At 29.3% G+C, this 14,513-nt stretch overlaps 1 protein-coding gene and 1 long non-coding RNA gene across 3 annotated transcripts; one reads left to right on the top strand and one right to left on the bottom strand.

Moving 5' to 3' along the window:
- The first annotated feature begins 2,661 nt into the window (after nucleotides 1-2,661).
- On the top strand, nucleotides 2,662-5,040 carry LOC105140267 (brassinosteroid-regulated protein BRU1-like). Of its 2 annotated transcripts, XM_011047029.1 has the most exons (4): nucleotides 2,662-2,671; nucleotides 3,795-4,051; nucleotides 4,293-4,486; nucleotides 4,633-5,040. In XM_011047029.1, the coding sequence occupies exons 1-4, from the start codon at nucleotides 2,662-2,664 to the stop codon at nucleotides 4,991-4,993; spliced, it is 822 nt and encodes a 273-aa protein (XP_011045331.1). In that variant the 3' UTR covers nucleotides 4,994-5,040. The 2 variants fall into 2 exon arrangements, with proteins under 2 accessions (XP_011045331.1, XP_011045330.1); XM_011047028.1 differs by lacking the exon at nucleotides 2,662-2,671 and having other exon boundaries at nucleotides 3,782-4,051.
- A 5,336-nt stretch (nucleotides 5,041-10,376) lies between these two features.
- Nucleotides 10,377-13,119, bottom strand: LOC105140266 (uncharacterized). Its single transcript, XR_845159.1, has 2 exons — nucleotides 12,768-13,119; nucleotides 10,377-10,684 (listed from the first exon to the last, which is right to left on the bottom strand). It is a non-coding gene; the product is annotated as an uncharacterized LOC105140266 (long non-coding RNA).
- Nucleotides 13,120-14,513: the final 1,394 nt, after the last annotated feature.

The raw sequence follows: 14,513 nt of genomic DNA, 5'->3' as shown, positions 1-14,513 counted from the left end.
ATTTAGCAATATGGTTGAACATTTTCTTGAGATTTTCATGGATGATTTTTCTGTTTTTGGCGATTCGTTTGATAATTGTTTGACTAACTTAAGAAAGGTTTTGACCAGGTGTGAAGAGAAGAATCTTGTGCTGAATTGGGAAAAATGTCATTTTATGGTAACAAACGACATTGTACTTGGTCACATTGTTTCATCAAAAGGAATTGAGGTTGACAAATCTAAAATCGAGTTAATTGCAAACTTGCCAACACCAAAATCTCTTAAAGATGTTAGATCATTCCTGGGACATGCTGGTTTTTATAGAAGGTTCATCAAAGATTTTAGTGTAATATCTAAGCCTTTAAGTAACCTTCTAACAAAGGATACTATTTTTGAATGGACTGAACATTGTGAAGAAGCCTTTGTTAAACTTAAAAACTTGCTTACTTGTGCTCCTATCATTCAACCTCCCGATTGGTCATTACCTTTTGAAATAATGTGTGATGCTAGTGATTATGCCGTAGGTGCTGTTTTGGGACAAAGAAAAGATAAGAAACCTTATGTAATTTACTATGCAAGTAAAACTTTAAATAGTGCTCAAATGAATTATACCACCACTGAAAAAGAATTACTTGCAGTAGTATTTGCATGTGAAAAATTCAGATCTTATCTATTATTATTGTTGTTGTACTATTGTCGTTTATAATTTGTACAATTAACCTCCCTGTGGTTCGACCCCGGTCTTACCGGGTTATTTATTACTTCAACATTCCTGCACTTAGGAGAAGACATCAACCTTTTAGTCATGTCAATCGCCCTTTGTTAAAACCTTGAAGCTTAACTTGCCCTAAATATCTTGAATTAGCCCATGGAAAGTCTTTTTAATCTTTTTGGTCTTCGATCTTGTAATTAGCTCAATTGCCATACATAATGGATTATGTGGTGTTGCTTGTTGATTTTCATCAATACCTTTAAGATTAAAAAAAAAAAATTGTCTATACCAAAATATAAAGAATATCATGAAAAACAAGTTTAATTTGAATAAAATTTTCATTTTGTTATTTTTCTCTAAACAAAAAGTAATATAACGTGAATATATTTTTTAGTTTTTTAAGTTAAAATAATGTTTTGAAACTTTAAAGTTTTAATAAATGAACAAGTTTTTTTTTTTTGTAAATAGCAAAAAAAAATTAAAAAAAAAGAGAAGGAAAGAAAAAAGAAAAAAAGAAAAATAATATTTTATTATTGAATAATCTCAAAGTATTTGCTTGTGATTCACTTTTAGGGATATTTTTTGTTAAATTAATTAAAATAAAATACAACAAATGGGGAGGACAAACCATGGTTGTAATTATGCAAATAAATGTATATTCTCGATAAATTATCATAGCTTTTTCCTTAAAATTAAAGTTAGCTTCATATCCTTCTATTCAATTTGTCCCTCCTAGTGAATAAATACATACATATACATACACATTTATGTATGTGCTTATGCTTAGTTGTTTCTACATAACACGTATCTTGTCAAAATAAGACAGTTCATTATCGAATATGCAAACTTCCTTCCCTTTTTGTTATGGTTTTTTTATATCATAAATTGATGAAGGCAACATCTAGTAATAAATATTTATATGTCTTTTTTAAGTGCATGATATTCTGCAGTGCCATGCTTATTGTCATGGTTAAAGAGATAAAATTTGTGAGAGTTCTTTATATTTGAGCCACTTTTTATGAGAGGTGGGTATTGCATGACATATTTACCCTTAATGACAGGAAATAACTTAACACATATGGTTATAAGAGGTGTGGTCTAAAGTTAATGAAATATCAAGTGATCAAGAATTAATCTTTTAGTGCTCCTTTTAAAACTAGGATAGCTATGATGCTTAGGACTCAAGAATTAATCTTTTAGTGCTCCTTTAGCATGCTTAAAACTAGGATAGCTATGATGCTTAGGAGATTGTGCTATAGGTGACTAGAAACGAGGATGTCCTTATCTTGTCGTGCTTGTTTTTTTATATGAATATAATTTTTCATTACATGTTTCATTTTGAAGAGGTTTTGATCATGGATAGTATATAGTTATTATTATAAGAAATAATTATAAACTCCACTAAATAGTGATTCAATGGCAATGGTTTAAGTAGTGTTTTCACATTAAATATTTTTTCATTAAATCTTTAGAGATATATTCTAGTGTTTTCATCTTTTTGTTATGTGATGGCAAAAAGCTTAATTATATTCTTTTCAGATAAAATGCTTATATTGAAGTGATATACAAGCTTGGAGTTGAGAGTATAAAAATAAAAGATAGAGCACAAGCAACATACTAGCTCTAGTACTTTGACCGAGAAAATCTATACAATGTTGTTAATAGATTTGGGCTTTCTGTAATTGCATCATTGGTTAGTGATTGATTTTTGTTCTTGCAAAACAAGTTTTTTATCATAAAGGATAGGAGCGTGTATGTTTGAAAAGAATATGTATATCAAGGCAGAATAATTTGTGAAATAGATAGTGTTACATGTGTTTTATATGACTTATGTAATTGTATATGAAGTTTTGGTTTTTACCTAATGATAACCTAAGATATTTATAAATCTGGTCATATCAGTTTACCTCATGAATAATAAAGAAAAGATAATGTCCTATTGGTGAAGAAGTTAGTGCCCATCATTGGCTATGGTGTCTTGTGCCATTAGTGAAGAAGTTGGTCTGAGACAATTTTAAAGAGACAATTATTAGTTAGAGAGAGTTGACGGATGTTCATCGGTAGAAAAGGGTGTTGTGCAACACGCAAGTGGATAGTGTATTTCTGGCTCATTGAGACTGAAAATATTTTGAAGTATATGTTTAACAGGGTAAGGGAGGGTGAGAGAGAAAAGTGAGAGGGGGAGAGATAGAGAAAGGGAGAAACAGGAAAGGAATCTTAATTGTTTGGGATGACTCAAATACTAAGGAATCCTTGCCATTTAGGTTGGCTTACTCAGCCAAGAAAGCTAGTAGTCTGGGCAAGAATGATATCAATTTGGACTGATCCAAATCGCTAGGAAGATTTTAGCTAACATGTGTAATGCATATGCTAATTATTAAGCTACTTGTTGTCTTTGAACAACACATGTAGCTCACTATGGTCTTGTTTTGTGGCTTTTTTTAGTATCTATAGATTCATTTTATCAATATTTTTTTGTTGACGTTGAGCATGTTGTCATCAGAATTCTAGTATGACTCTGGCATCCTATTATATCTTTTTTTAATTTTTCTTATGTTTTCTCTCTCCAATACTGGTTTTTGTGCCATTCATTTCTTCTTTTCCCTTTCTTTCTGCCGTTGAATTTGCTTTATCTTGTGTTGCCAATTGGATCTGCGTACGAAAATCAAGTTGACCATGCAAATACGCCTTTTTGTGGAGAGGAGTTGCAATTCTTGGGAATTTTCCTAGCCGTTAACGGCCAGGATTCCTAGCAATGCAATTATCTTATCAAGTTCAAGAAAGTACATATCAACTCTTGTTCCAAATTTTCATATTTTCATCTTTATCTAGTTCCGTGGACTCTAATTCTGAATTTTTCTGATAATTTTGAGATGGCATATACGCCTATATATAGTAAATGCGGTGATTATTGATGGTTTCATGTAAGGCGTGACCTGTACGTACATATATATCGCCCTTCTTTTTTCTGTTCACGAATTTAAGGGTTAAAGAGTCGTCATGCAGAAGAAGAGGGACATATCATATTGATTCACTCCCTTCTTTTCCGGGGCCTATCATATTGATTCACTCCCTTCTTTTCCTTAGAAGATGGCGAATAGAGTTTCAATAACATTGTTGGTTTCTCTGTTTGTCAGTTCCCTCCTTGCTGCTTCGGCAGGTAATTTCTACCGAGATGTAGACATTACATGGGGAGATGGTCGGGGCAAGATACTACGCCGAGGGAACACACTTTCCCTTTCTCTTGACAAGACTTCAGGCTCCGGATTCCAATCCAAGAGAGCATATCTCTTTGGAAGGTTCGACGTGCAAATGAAGCTTGTCCCTGGAAACTCTGCAGGGACTGTCACCACCTTCTATGTGAGTTTCATCTTTATCATCACATTTGGTATTGTTTTTGGTTCATAAATTGAACGAATAGACAAGCTGGCAACAACTAGATAATATTAAGATGGATTCTATCATACATATATATATGATTGGATTGAAACTTGGGAGGATACTTTTATAACCATATAAATCATCATCTCTCCTCGCATCAAACAGCATTGTCTGTAGAACATTAAAATCTGAGAATTTACGTCATGTATTTTTCTTGCAGCTAACATCGCAAGGAAACAAGCATGACGAGATTGACTTCGAGTTCTTGGGAAACCAAAGTGGGAACCCTTATACTTTGCATACCAATGTGTATACCCAAGGACAAGGGAATAGGGAGCAAGAATTCCGCCTGTGGTTCGATCCAACGTTGAAGTTTCACACGTACTCAATTCTATGGAATCCCCAACGCATCATGTAAGGCATTTTCAGCTCGGGCTTTACTCGATTTCTTTACGTGTATAATCGAACAAAAATCAGCGACCTTCGCATAGATAAAATGAAAAATAATTAGGCACTGTCTTCGTTTAAAACAAATTGCATCTGTATGTTTCTTCTTGCAGTATTTTAGTAGATAACATTCCCATAAGGGTGTTCAGTAATTTAGAATCCATTGGAGTTCCTTATCCCAAAAACCAGGCCATGAAGATTCAAGCAAGCCTCTGGGATGCAGAGGATTGGGCGACACAAGGTGGGAAAGTGAAAACAGACTGGTCCATGGCTCCTTTCACTGCATATTACAGAAACTTCAGTGCACTCACTACTGACTCTAGTGGATTCAAGGGTTGGCTGACTCAAGATCTTGATGTGCATGGTAGAAAATTGCTCCGATGGGTGCAAAAGTATTACATGTTATACAACTACTGTGCCGATCGAAGACGCAGGTTTAGCCATCGTGAATGCACACGATCTAGGTTCCTATGAACATGAATATGTTAAATTGTTGATTGAGTAAGAATTTTAATGCATATTTTCTCCTGTACCCCTACTTTGAAAGAGTCGTTTACATGGTGGTCAATATAATGTGATTGTGGAATTTCTTAGCCATTTTTTTCCTTAAAATCTTTGGGCAAAGAGTATCAAACCAAGTCAAGGATGTTTCTCAAGAAGCAATCCTTTACTTTATTTTTATTTTTATCCTGAAAGAAAAACACACAATAGTGCTGGGATTGGATAGATATGAACAAGGACACATGTATAGGCTCTGGTGAGCTCTAGTCCAGGTCAAGATTTTATCAATATTTTTTTTATTAATTTTATATTAAAAAAATTTATAATTCTCAATTGAAAAATCAAAAAATTTTAAAAATTTACGTGGGACCTTCAAATATGATGTTTTAGTTGGAGTTAAAATTTCAGAATTTTTTTTAAAATTCAAAATTTGATTAAAAAAATATCATTTGACTAATTTTATATTATTGAGTGTAATTTTTAATTCGACTATCAGATTGAGCTGAAATTTTATGAGGGATCTCAAAATATATTAAATAAAATATGGTTAAAATTTTAAGATAAACAGAGTTTGGTAGTGCTAAAAAAATATCAAATAAAAACAAAATGACTCATTAAGGGTAAAATGATTATTTGCCATTAAAAAATAAAACAAATCAGTTATTCTTTTATTTTATATGTTACCGACTGGGTAGAAACAGAATAGAAAAAGAAAAGAAAAGAAAGGGCGAGAGAAAAGTAGGGGAAAACAAAAAAAAAATCCAATGAAAAAAAATAAAAAAAGTGAGAGAATAACCTTATAACCTTACAAAATCCAACTTATAAAATACGAATCTAAGGAAGAATCAAGTGAAGTTAGGAGTTGAGAAAAGAAAAAAATTTAATTACTTTGTTTTTCAGTTGACATGAAATTGTTATTTTATTCTAGTTAAGAAGTTGTTAGAATATCAATTCAGATTCGATTATAGTTTGTTATTTTATTATGGTTAAGGAGTTGTTACAATATCGATTCAGATTCGATTCATTTACATGGTGGTCAATATATCCCAAAGGATGAATGTGATTGTGAATTTCTTAGCCATTTTTTTCCTTAAAATCTTTGGGCAAAGAGTATCAAACCAAGTCAAGGATGTTGCTCAAGAAGCAATCCTTTACTTTATTTTTATTTTTATCCTGAAAGAAAAACACACAATAGTGCTGGGATTGGATAGATATGAACAAGGACACATGTATAGGCTCTGGTGAGCTCTAGTCCAGGTCAAGATTTTATTAATTTTATGTAAATAAAATTTGTAATTTTCAATTAAAGAATCAAAAAATTTTAAAAATTTACTTAGAACCTTCAAATATGATGTTTTAGTTGAAGTGAAAATTTCAGAATTTTTGAAAAAAATCAAAGTTTGATTAAAAAAAATATCATTTTACCAGTTTTATATTATTTGGTGTAATTTTCAATCCGACTATTAGATTGAACTAAAATTTAACAAGGGATCTTAAAATATATTGAATAAAATCAGGTTAAAATTTTAAGATGAACAGAGTTTAGTAGTGCTAAAAAAACATCAAATAAAAGCAAAACAACTCATTAAGGGTAAAATGGTTATTTGCCATTAAAAAATAAAACAAATCAATTATTTCTTCCTTTTATATGTTGTCAACTGGATAGAAGCAGAATAGAAAAAGAAAGAAAAGAAAAGACAAGAGAAAAGGAGAGAAAAGTAAGGAAAAATATTAAAAAAAAATCCCATGAAAAAAAATAAGAAAAGTGAGACAATAACCTTATAACCTTACAAACTATAACTTATAAAATATTAATCTAAGAAAGAATCAAGTAAAGTGAGGAGTTGAGAGAGGAAAAAAATTTAATTACTTTGTTTTTCAGTTGACAAGATATTGTTATTTTATTCTAATTAAGGAGTGGTTAGAATATCGATTCAGATTTGATTATAGTTTGTTATTTTATTATGGTTAAGAAGTTGTTACAATATTGATTCAAATTTGATTATAGATGAATTATATTTCACAAAATATAAAAATATATAACTTTAATAGTGAGTTTATTTTTACTTTTACTTAATTTTATATACTTTCAAATTTATTTTTTAATATTTTGAGTAGTGTATTTGAATTAAAATTTTAATGTTAATTTTAAAAATTCAAATTTTACTATTAATTTTAAAAATTCATGTACCTAAATTAATAATTTATCTTAAAAAATTATATATTTATTTAATACCCAAAAAAAATTCCTTACCATGTTGGATGTGAAAGAAAATCTTTATTTGGAGACATGGGTTTCGCCCGATGATATTTAAAAGAAATGGAGTTGTTGACTACATGAGATGAGATGAGATGATCGATCTTTTTGCATGAAGTCACTGGAAAATCATAGCTTGAAGTCATGAGAGTTCTGTAGCCTTAGTTAAGATTTATTTATTTCTTTTCTGTTCTTCACCTCATTTCATTGACTTGAGAATTCTTTTTTAAACAAGGTACAAATCGCTGTAAAAAAATGGCAGGGAGACATAACAATGGCGGAGGCTCAGGGAGCCCTTCCCACCCTTGCCACAAATCAATTTTGTGCACGTTATCAGCGTTACTCGTACCGTATAGGATGCCACCTTTTCCTTTTAACCTATACATTATCTCCTGTCCATCTTAAACCGCTTAACATTTCAAGAAATATCAAACCAGAATGTCAAATAAATTTAAGGTATATGCCACCTAAATCTAGATATAGTAGTAGATAACACACGTGTTAGTTTAATTAGTTGGTTCGTAAATATATATTTATTATTAATAAAAACTTAATTTATCTTTAATTAATATTATATTAATGAATCTAATATTTTATTTATTAATCTATAATAAAGATAAAATTTATAGAATAAAAATATTTTACAAATAAAATTATAAAGTTGTTGTAATTATAGAATTTATATTACATCAAAGCATTATTCCTAAAATGTTTATGGTTAATAATCTTTTAAATATTAAACATTTATTAGAGTCATAGAGACTAATATATATTATGTTCTTTTTTAATGAAAAAAAGCAGTTATTTTTATAAGTTGAGGTATAATATTTAATTTATGAATCTAGAGTAAAGATAAAGTCCATGAGATAAAAAAAAAAAGTTTGCAAATAAAATTATAAAGCTATTATAATTATGGGATTTTTATTGCATCAAAACATTGTTCTTAAAATATTTATAATCGATACTCTTTTAAATATTAGATATTTATTAGGATTGTTGAGACTAGTACATATTATATTCTTTCCTTTACGAGAGAAAACAATTATTATCATAAGTAGAGGTATAAGGAATACTTGAAACTAATATTTAAGTACTTGTTATATGACATATAAACTGAAATGACCTATATAAGAATTTCATATGAAGAGATCACATGTACGTAATAATTATGTAAATGATCATTAGACTTAAGATCATTAAATTATTCTATATAAAAAATATTATGTTTTAATTATGTTACATATTATCTTATTTGAGGTAATGAAGAGGCAGACATTAGTTATAGCATGAGTTATTTAAAGGTACTTGAATGATCAACATAGGATTCATTACTCTATATGAATTAAAGAAAATATTTTATTTATTCTCAAATAATATTGAATGAGAAATTATTGATAAAGGTGGAATGAGATTTGAAAAGAATTTCAAGCCTTATTCAAATGATCAATGATTATCATGTAGAGAACAAACATAATTTAACATGGAAGACATGCTTCATGCTTTAATATTAAACTGAAACATTATTAACAAAATGATGTAATTACACTAAGAAAACGGTTACTAAAAGGTTAAGTCAAACTACTAATGACTTTTTTAATATTTGAAGAATCATGACACATTGCTAAACGATGCACCTAATTTTCAAATATAAATTAATTAATTATTAAATTGATAATAAATTAAATTATTTAATTTTATTTTATTATAATTATAATTTATATTTGGGTCAACATATTAGAAATATAATAAATCATACACATTAAAACCATTAATCAAAAATTAAATTAAAATAGTTTAATTAAGTATTACTTTATTAAGCTATATTTTAGAAAGTAAGAACAATAATAATATTAATAAAAGAATTGTATTTCTAAACATAGAAAAATCTAGAATTTAATTGAGTTAATTTCTAAAATTATTCCATATTAATATTTGAATATTATTCAAAGCTAAAAAAAATTATTTAAAGCAAAAACAAATCAGTAATAAATCTTTAATTAACAAATTTTAAAAAAAAAAATATAGGCACAAATTCTTACAATTTGTATTTTCTAGTTTTTGTGTTCTCTGTGTGTAATCTCAAATCCTTTATTTTTCACTCGCTCTTGACCCGACATGTGACAAGATAAACCATGCCACAGTAATTCCTTTACACGTTGAAAAAGAAAAATCAAAGAACTTCATCAATTACCATTGAAATCAAAGGTACAAGTTATTGATAAAACATAATGATTATTCACTATTTTTAGAATTTTATTTATTGTCCATATATTTTTAATTTTTTTATGTTCTACGTTCGTGATTTATTTTTATCATACAGCTCTTTAGTCATTAGATCCATTTATATATAGAATAGATAGAAAATCAGTTTAATTCTATAAAAGCATATCGAATTTAAATAAGAATAATAATTTTTTTGTTTCACTGGAAGTTTTGTGAAATGCTCACAATTTCTTATACATAAAGGATGCATTTTCATAATTCATTAGCTAATTTTTTTTTTCTATATTAGATATCTTCAGTTGCGTATCCATTTATTATAATTTTGCCCTTTTCAAAAGTTGCTCATGCTTTTTTTCCTTTTTTTTTTTTTTTGAGGAAAAAAACAATGCAAAAAAGACCTATTCTACAATTTCTGTAAACCTCTAATTTCTATAAAATCAGGAGTTGAAAGCCTACTATTTCTCTCCATAGAATACTCTCCATCCCACCAGCTAACACATGAACTCTGCTATTGACCCAAAAAGACACGAGTCTGTATCTGGTTCTGCTCCAATTAAAGTAGGATCATCAAAAAATAACTGCAGTTTCATCCTTCAAGTAGGGTATGTTGAGGATTTTTTGAATTGTAATGCCGATAACAATTCAAAATGATTTTTTAAATTAAAATATATTAAAATATTTTTTTATTTTTAAAAAATTATTTTTTACATCAGCCTATCCAAAAACATAAAAAAAAATATTTCAAACAAAAAAAATTTAAAATTCAAAAGATCATAATTTGCACTACTTTCCCAAACACTGTTGGTTTTGCCCAGTCACATGCCAACTAATATCAGCCCTGCAACAAAATTTCACTTTCAGACCAAGGCGCCTAGCTATTAGAGAGGATAATCTAATGAAACTCCCAATGCCTCTGCTTTAGAGAGGCAGAGAGTGAGTATAAATAGATAATGGCACTAAAGTGAAATGAGATTAAAAATAATCAGCTAAATAATCTCAGAATACATTAACAATTTACAGAAACTGTCAAATACAGTACATCTACCCTAAGCTAGGCGGACCGATGGCTTCATTCCCTACTCCAAATCTCAAATATATTAATTCATAAATTCTGCATTACCTTAAAATAAGTAATGTTTCATGTCCAATGCTCGAAGAGATCATGAATACTATTGTCTTTAAACCTGACAGAATAAAACAAAAGGAATGAACATGGAGTGCGATGACACCATAAATTACAAGAAACTTTTACAGCCAAAAAAAATCACCCGGGAAGTTCCATTAACATAACCGAAGACAGTTATCATAACATCCAAATGTTAGGAAAATTAGAAGTTGTCAAATCTCATTTGCCCCCATCTACAGCTACCAATAGCAATTTATGAATCTTAAGATACCAGTTCACCAGGAAGCATCTTTGCAGCACACTCTACTAACATGCCAAAGTACCTATCATGCTTTTGACTCACATGCCATGTTATCTAGGATAGTTAACCATTAATTGAACAACTCATAAAATGAGTTCTGAGAATAAGAAACTTACAAGCATTTAATTAACAGTATTTGCAAATGCAAAATACCATATGAAACCGAGTAGAAAACACAATAAAATGCTCATGCCATGGATTGACGAAATCAGATTGGTCACATGGGAGCTATCACACAATTCTACAAGACGCTAGGTAGTGTGAGCAAATGACTTATGCTTATGCATAGCATTCAAACGTGCATCAAAAGATAAACAGAAAAAGAAGTTGGGGCTTCCCTTCTACAAATTAGAGAACTGATAAAACAGTATTCTTGATAAAGGAATACCAAAATTAAGTAAAATAAAACCATTGTCAAGATTAAGTAAAATAAAATATAAAAAAGCTACATCACAGAAATGCCAAGATCAAAGAGAAAAGAAGAAAGGAAAAATTGGCATAACTAGTTTACGGATAGATGAACATCCAGAATATATAAAATTAACATTTAGATGGAGTGGAGAAACAAGAAAGGTGTACCATACACCCAACCTGCACAGCACATAATGTTCACACCTAGAAAAAAAAAGTTGTTTGACTGCAAAGGGAAACCAAAACTACCACAACTCTAACTCACCTAAGCTCATCCAAAACAGGTGAACCCATGTAAGTTCACAGTTTGTGAAACATGATACGAGAGTAACTCACCAGGTGTAATAAACAAACCATGTAAATGTACCACAAAAGACTAATCTCTAATGCACATAAATCTTTGCAAAAACATGCTAAGTTCCCTGTAAGACCAAAGCCTTAAAGAATTCCGGAAATCAATACCCACATTTCACTTTCCTTAATATCATTTTGCATGCCAAAAAAATAGAAAAAAACTTCGCATTCAAAGCGTCAGTGGGAAACACACCGGGAAATAAATCGTATCTACCTCTTTAACACCACAAGTTATTTTGAATGAATAAATGTACACAGTTCACCTTCATTGTTAATTTATATTTAAATGATTCCACACTGAGTGCCCACTCTATAGCCTAAATGATGAAAATTATCAAATATTGTGTAGAAAAAGTTTTCCACTCATGTTTATTCAATATGAATCTTTGAACATCAAATTCATAGAAGTTAAAACCAGAAGCAAAGGAAATATACTAAAATTGCTATTCATAATTTCAGCACCAACAGTGAAGGAAAAAAAAACACACGTTTTAGTCATACACACCCTTCTTTTCTGCAGAGCCACGATATATTAGAGCCATAAAGTTAAGAAAAACATGACTTCATAAAACACACAAACCAAACAGCCCCTTCCCTTTGCATGTGCGCCATGTAGCAAGATTTTTAGAACTAAAAGGGACTGGACTTTGTTCCAATAAATGATCGTAGTTAGCACAGCAAAGCATAATTTAGATAACACAAAGGAGATCTTGACACAGTCACAAAACCCATTAGAGCAAAAAACAAATGGTCTTTCAAAGCTAAGAGACCTCAAACTCATTAAAGAACCTTAAATTAAATGAGAAAAGAAATTATAATAAACAAAATTTAAAAAAAAAATCAAGATTTTACATTGAGCCCAAAAGGAAGTCAAATCTCAAAAAGGGTCTAAGACATAAAAAAACACAAAATGGACAAACAACAAATCACAAAATCTCAGCTTTTAATTTAAAACTTCATAGAAAAAAAATAAAGAAAGAAAGAAGGAAAGGAAATCCTAAGTAAATATATATATATATGAGCAATGTTTTTCTTTTAATCTGCAAATGAAAATAAAAGAGAGGAAAGGCATTACTTAGTAGGTAGAGAGCAGCTCTCAGGAAAATGAAGCAACTGGAGAGAAACACCATGAAAGGTACGGCCTTGGAGCTGAATAGAAGGACACATTTATTGATTTCTCTCTGAACACAACCCTACCAAGAACAAGGAAAAGAGTGTTCGTCGCTTTGCTTGGTAAATGCACGTTAATTTTTTTTTACTTTTTGTTTTTTCTTGGGGGTAATGGAATTTATGTGGGTTTTGCTTCTGCACGCAATCCAAGATATAACAATAAAAAAGAGAAGGTTTTTTTTATTTTTTATTTTTAATTTGTATTTGGAATCCGATCTCTTTCGTTCCGTTTGTTGTCTGTTTGAAAATCAGACACTCCCGGCCCCGCCCTTCTCTTTTCTTCTTCTTCTCATCTTCCTTTGACTTTAGGGTGAATTACACAGTCTGTCGTTGACGATGATGTGTAAGTGGTTTTTAAAAAAAAAACATTTGTTTTTAATTAATTCTTATATTTTAAAGTATTTTAGTTAGTGGTATTAGTTGATATAGTTAGATTGGATTTAAGTGTATAATTGTATTTCATTTAATTTTTTATATTTTTTAAATTACAAATTTATTTATTAAAAGTTTTTTATTATTAGATATATCAAGTACATTTTTTATATGAATATTAAAAATATCCAAATGCTTAGCTTGTATTGTTAATTTTTATGTGTTTATATTTACATGCAGAGCTCCAACATACACTATAAAAGCATTTTTCATTGGAGTTATTATTTTAAAGACTTAAATTAATAAAATAGTATTTTAAATAGTATAAATATAATTTTTTTTAACCATGTATACTCTATTGAAAAAAAAAACATTTAAAACCAATTGTATTAGAATGGAACAAATAAGTGCTTAATTTTTTCTTAATGATTTTGATTTTTTTTTTCTACGTAACTGACACGACGAAAAGATTGTTGTCCTACGTAACTATATTTAATTGGTTCTTTTTCGTTGGGCCCACTTTGTTGATTTTGGTTTTTTTAGAGATATGTAAGAAAAGTATTGACAAGAGAGAAAAAATATTTTAGCATTTTATTTAGCAGCCTTTTTAGCATGCAAAACAATTAAAGAAAAGCTAAAATATTACCTTTGTTTTTATTTTTGGCTCTCCATTTAGCACTTAGCTTCCTTTTTAGCATGCAAAACAACTAAAGAAAAGCTAAAATATTACTTTTTTTTTATTTTTGGCTCTCCATTTAGCACTTATATTGGAGTTGCCTTAAGTGTTATGACACCCCAATATTATATCTAATTTGTATGCCTCACACCACCATTAAATTCTAATTATGTCTCATATCCCCTTTAGTAGAGAGACAAGTTATTTTTTGTGACGTTGAAGAAATCTAATAGGAAGCCCATTAAAAAAAAAATTGAAGCCAAAATATTTTTGAATAAAATAAAAATAAATATTTAGTCCATAAACAATCAAATATAAAGTCAAAAGGAATATAAGGAATAGGGATTAGGTTAGATTGACCAAGTTTAAAAAATCTCAATCCATCATTTGACCCATGATATCCATTTTTTAGATTTTTTTTACTCATTATCATGGATTTTTGTAAATAAATGTATAAGATATTGTTATATCTATTTGCTAAGAAGCAAAAATAAAGCTTTTGGAGTTTTTAAACATTACAAGAATGAATTGGAGATTAATTTAATTAAAAATTAGAGGTAATAAAAAGTGATGAAGATGGAAAGTATGATGCATCTTTTCACA

This window comes from Populus euphratica, unplaced genomic scaffold, assembly GCF_000495115.2.
Source record: "Populus euphratica unplaced genomic scaffold, PopEup_1.0 scaffold238.1, whole genome shotgun sequence".
Lineage (NCBI taxonomy): Eukaryota > Viridiplantae > Streptophyta > Magnoliopsida > Malpighiales > Salicaceae > Populus > Populus euphratica.
The sequence above is the reverse complement of the archived record's forward strand: the minus strand, read 5'-3'. Positions and strand labels throughout refer to the sequence as shown.

Bases quoted from the DNA above. Each gene is read 5' to 3' on its own strand.
- LOC105140267 (XM_011047028.1), top strand. From the start codon at position 3,782: ATGGCGAATAGAGTTTCAATAACATTGTTGGTTTCTCTGTTTGTCAGT. The intron at 4,052-4,292 runs GTGAGTTTCATC...TTTTTCTTGCAG, and splicing joins GGACTGTCACCACCTTCTAT to CTAACATCGCAAGGAAACAA. The intron at 4,487-4,632 runs GTAAGGCATTTT...TTCTTCTTGCAG, and splicing joins TGGAATCCCCAACGCATCAT to TATTTTAGTAGATAACATTC.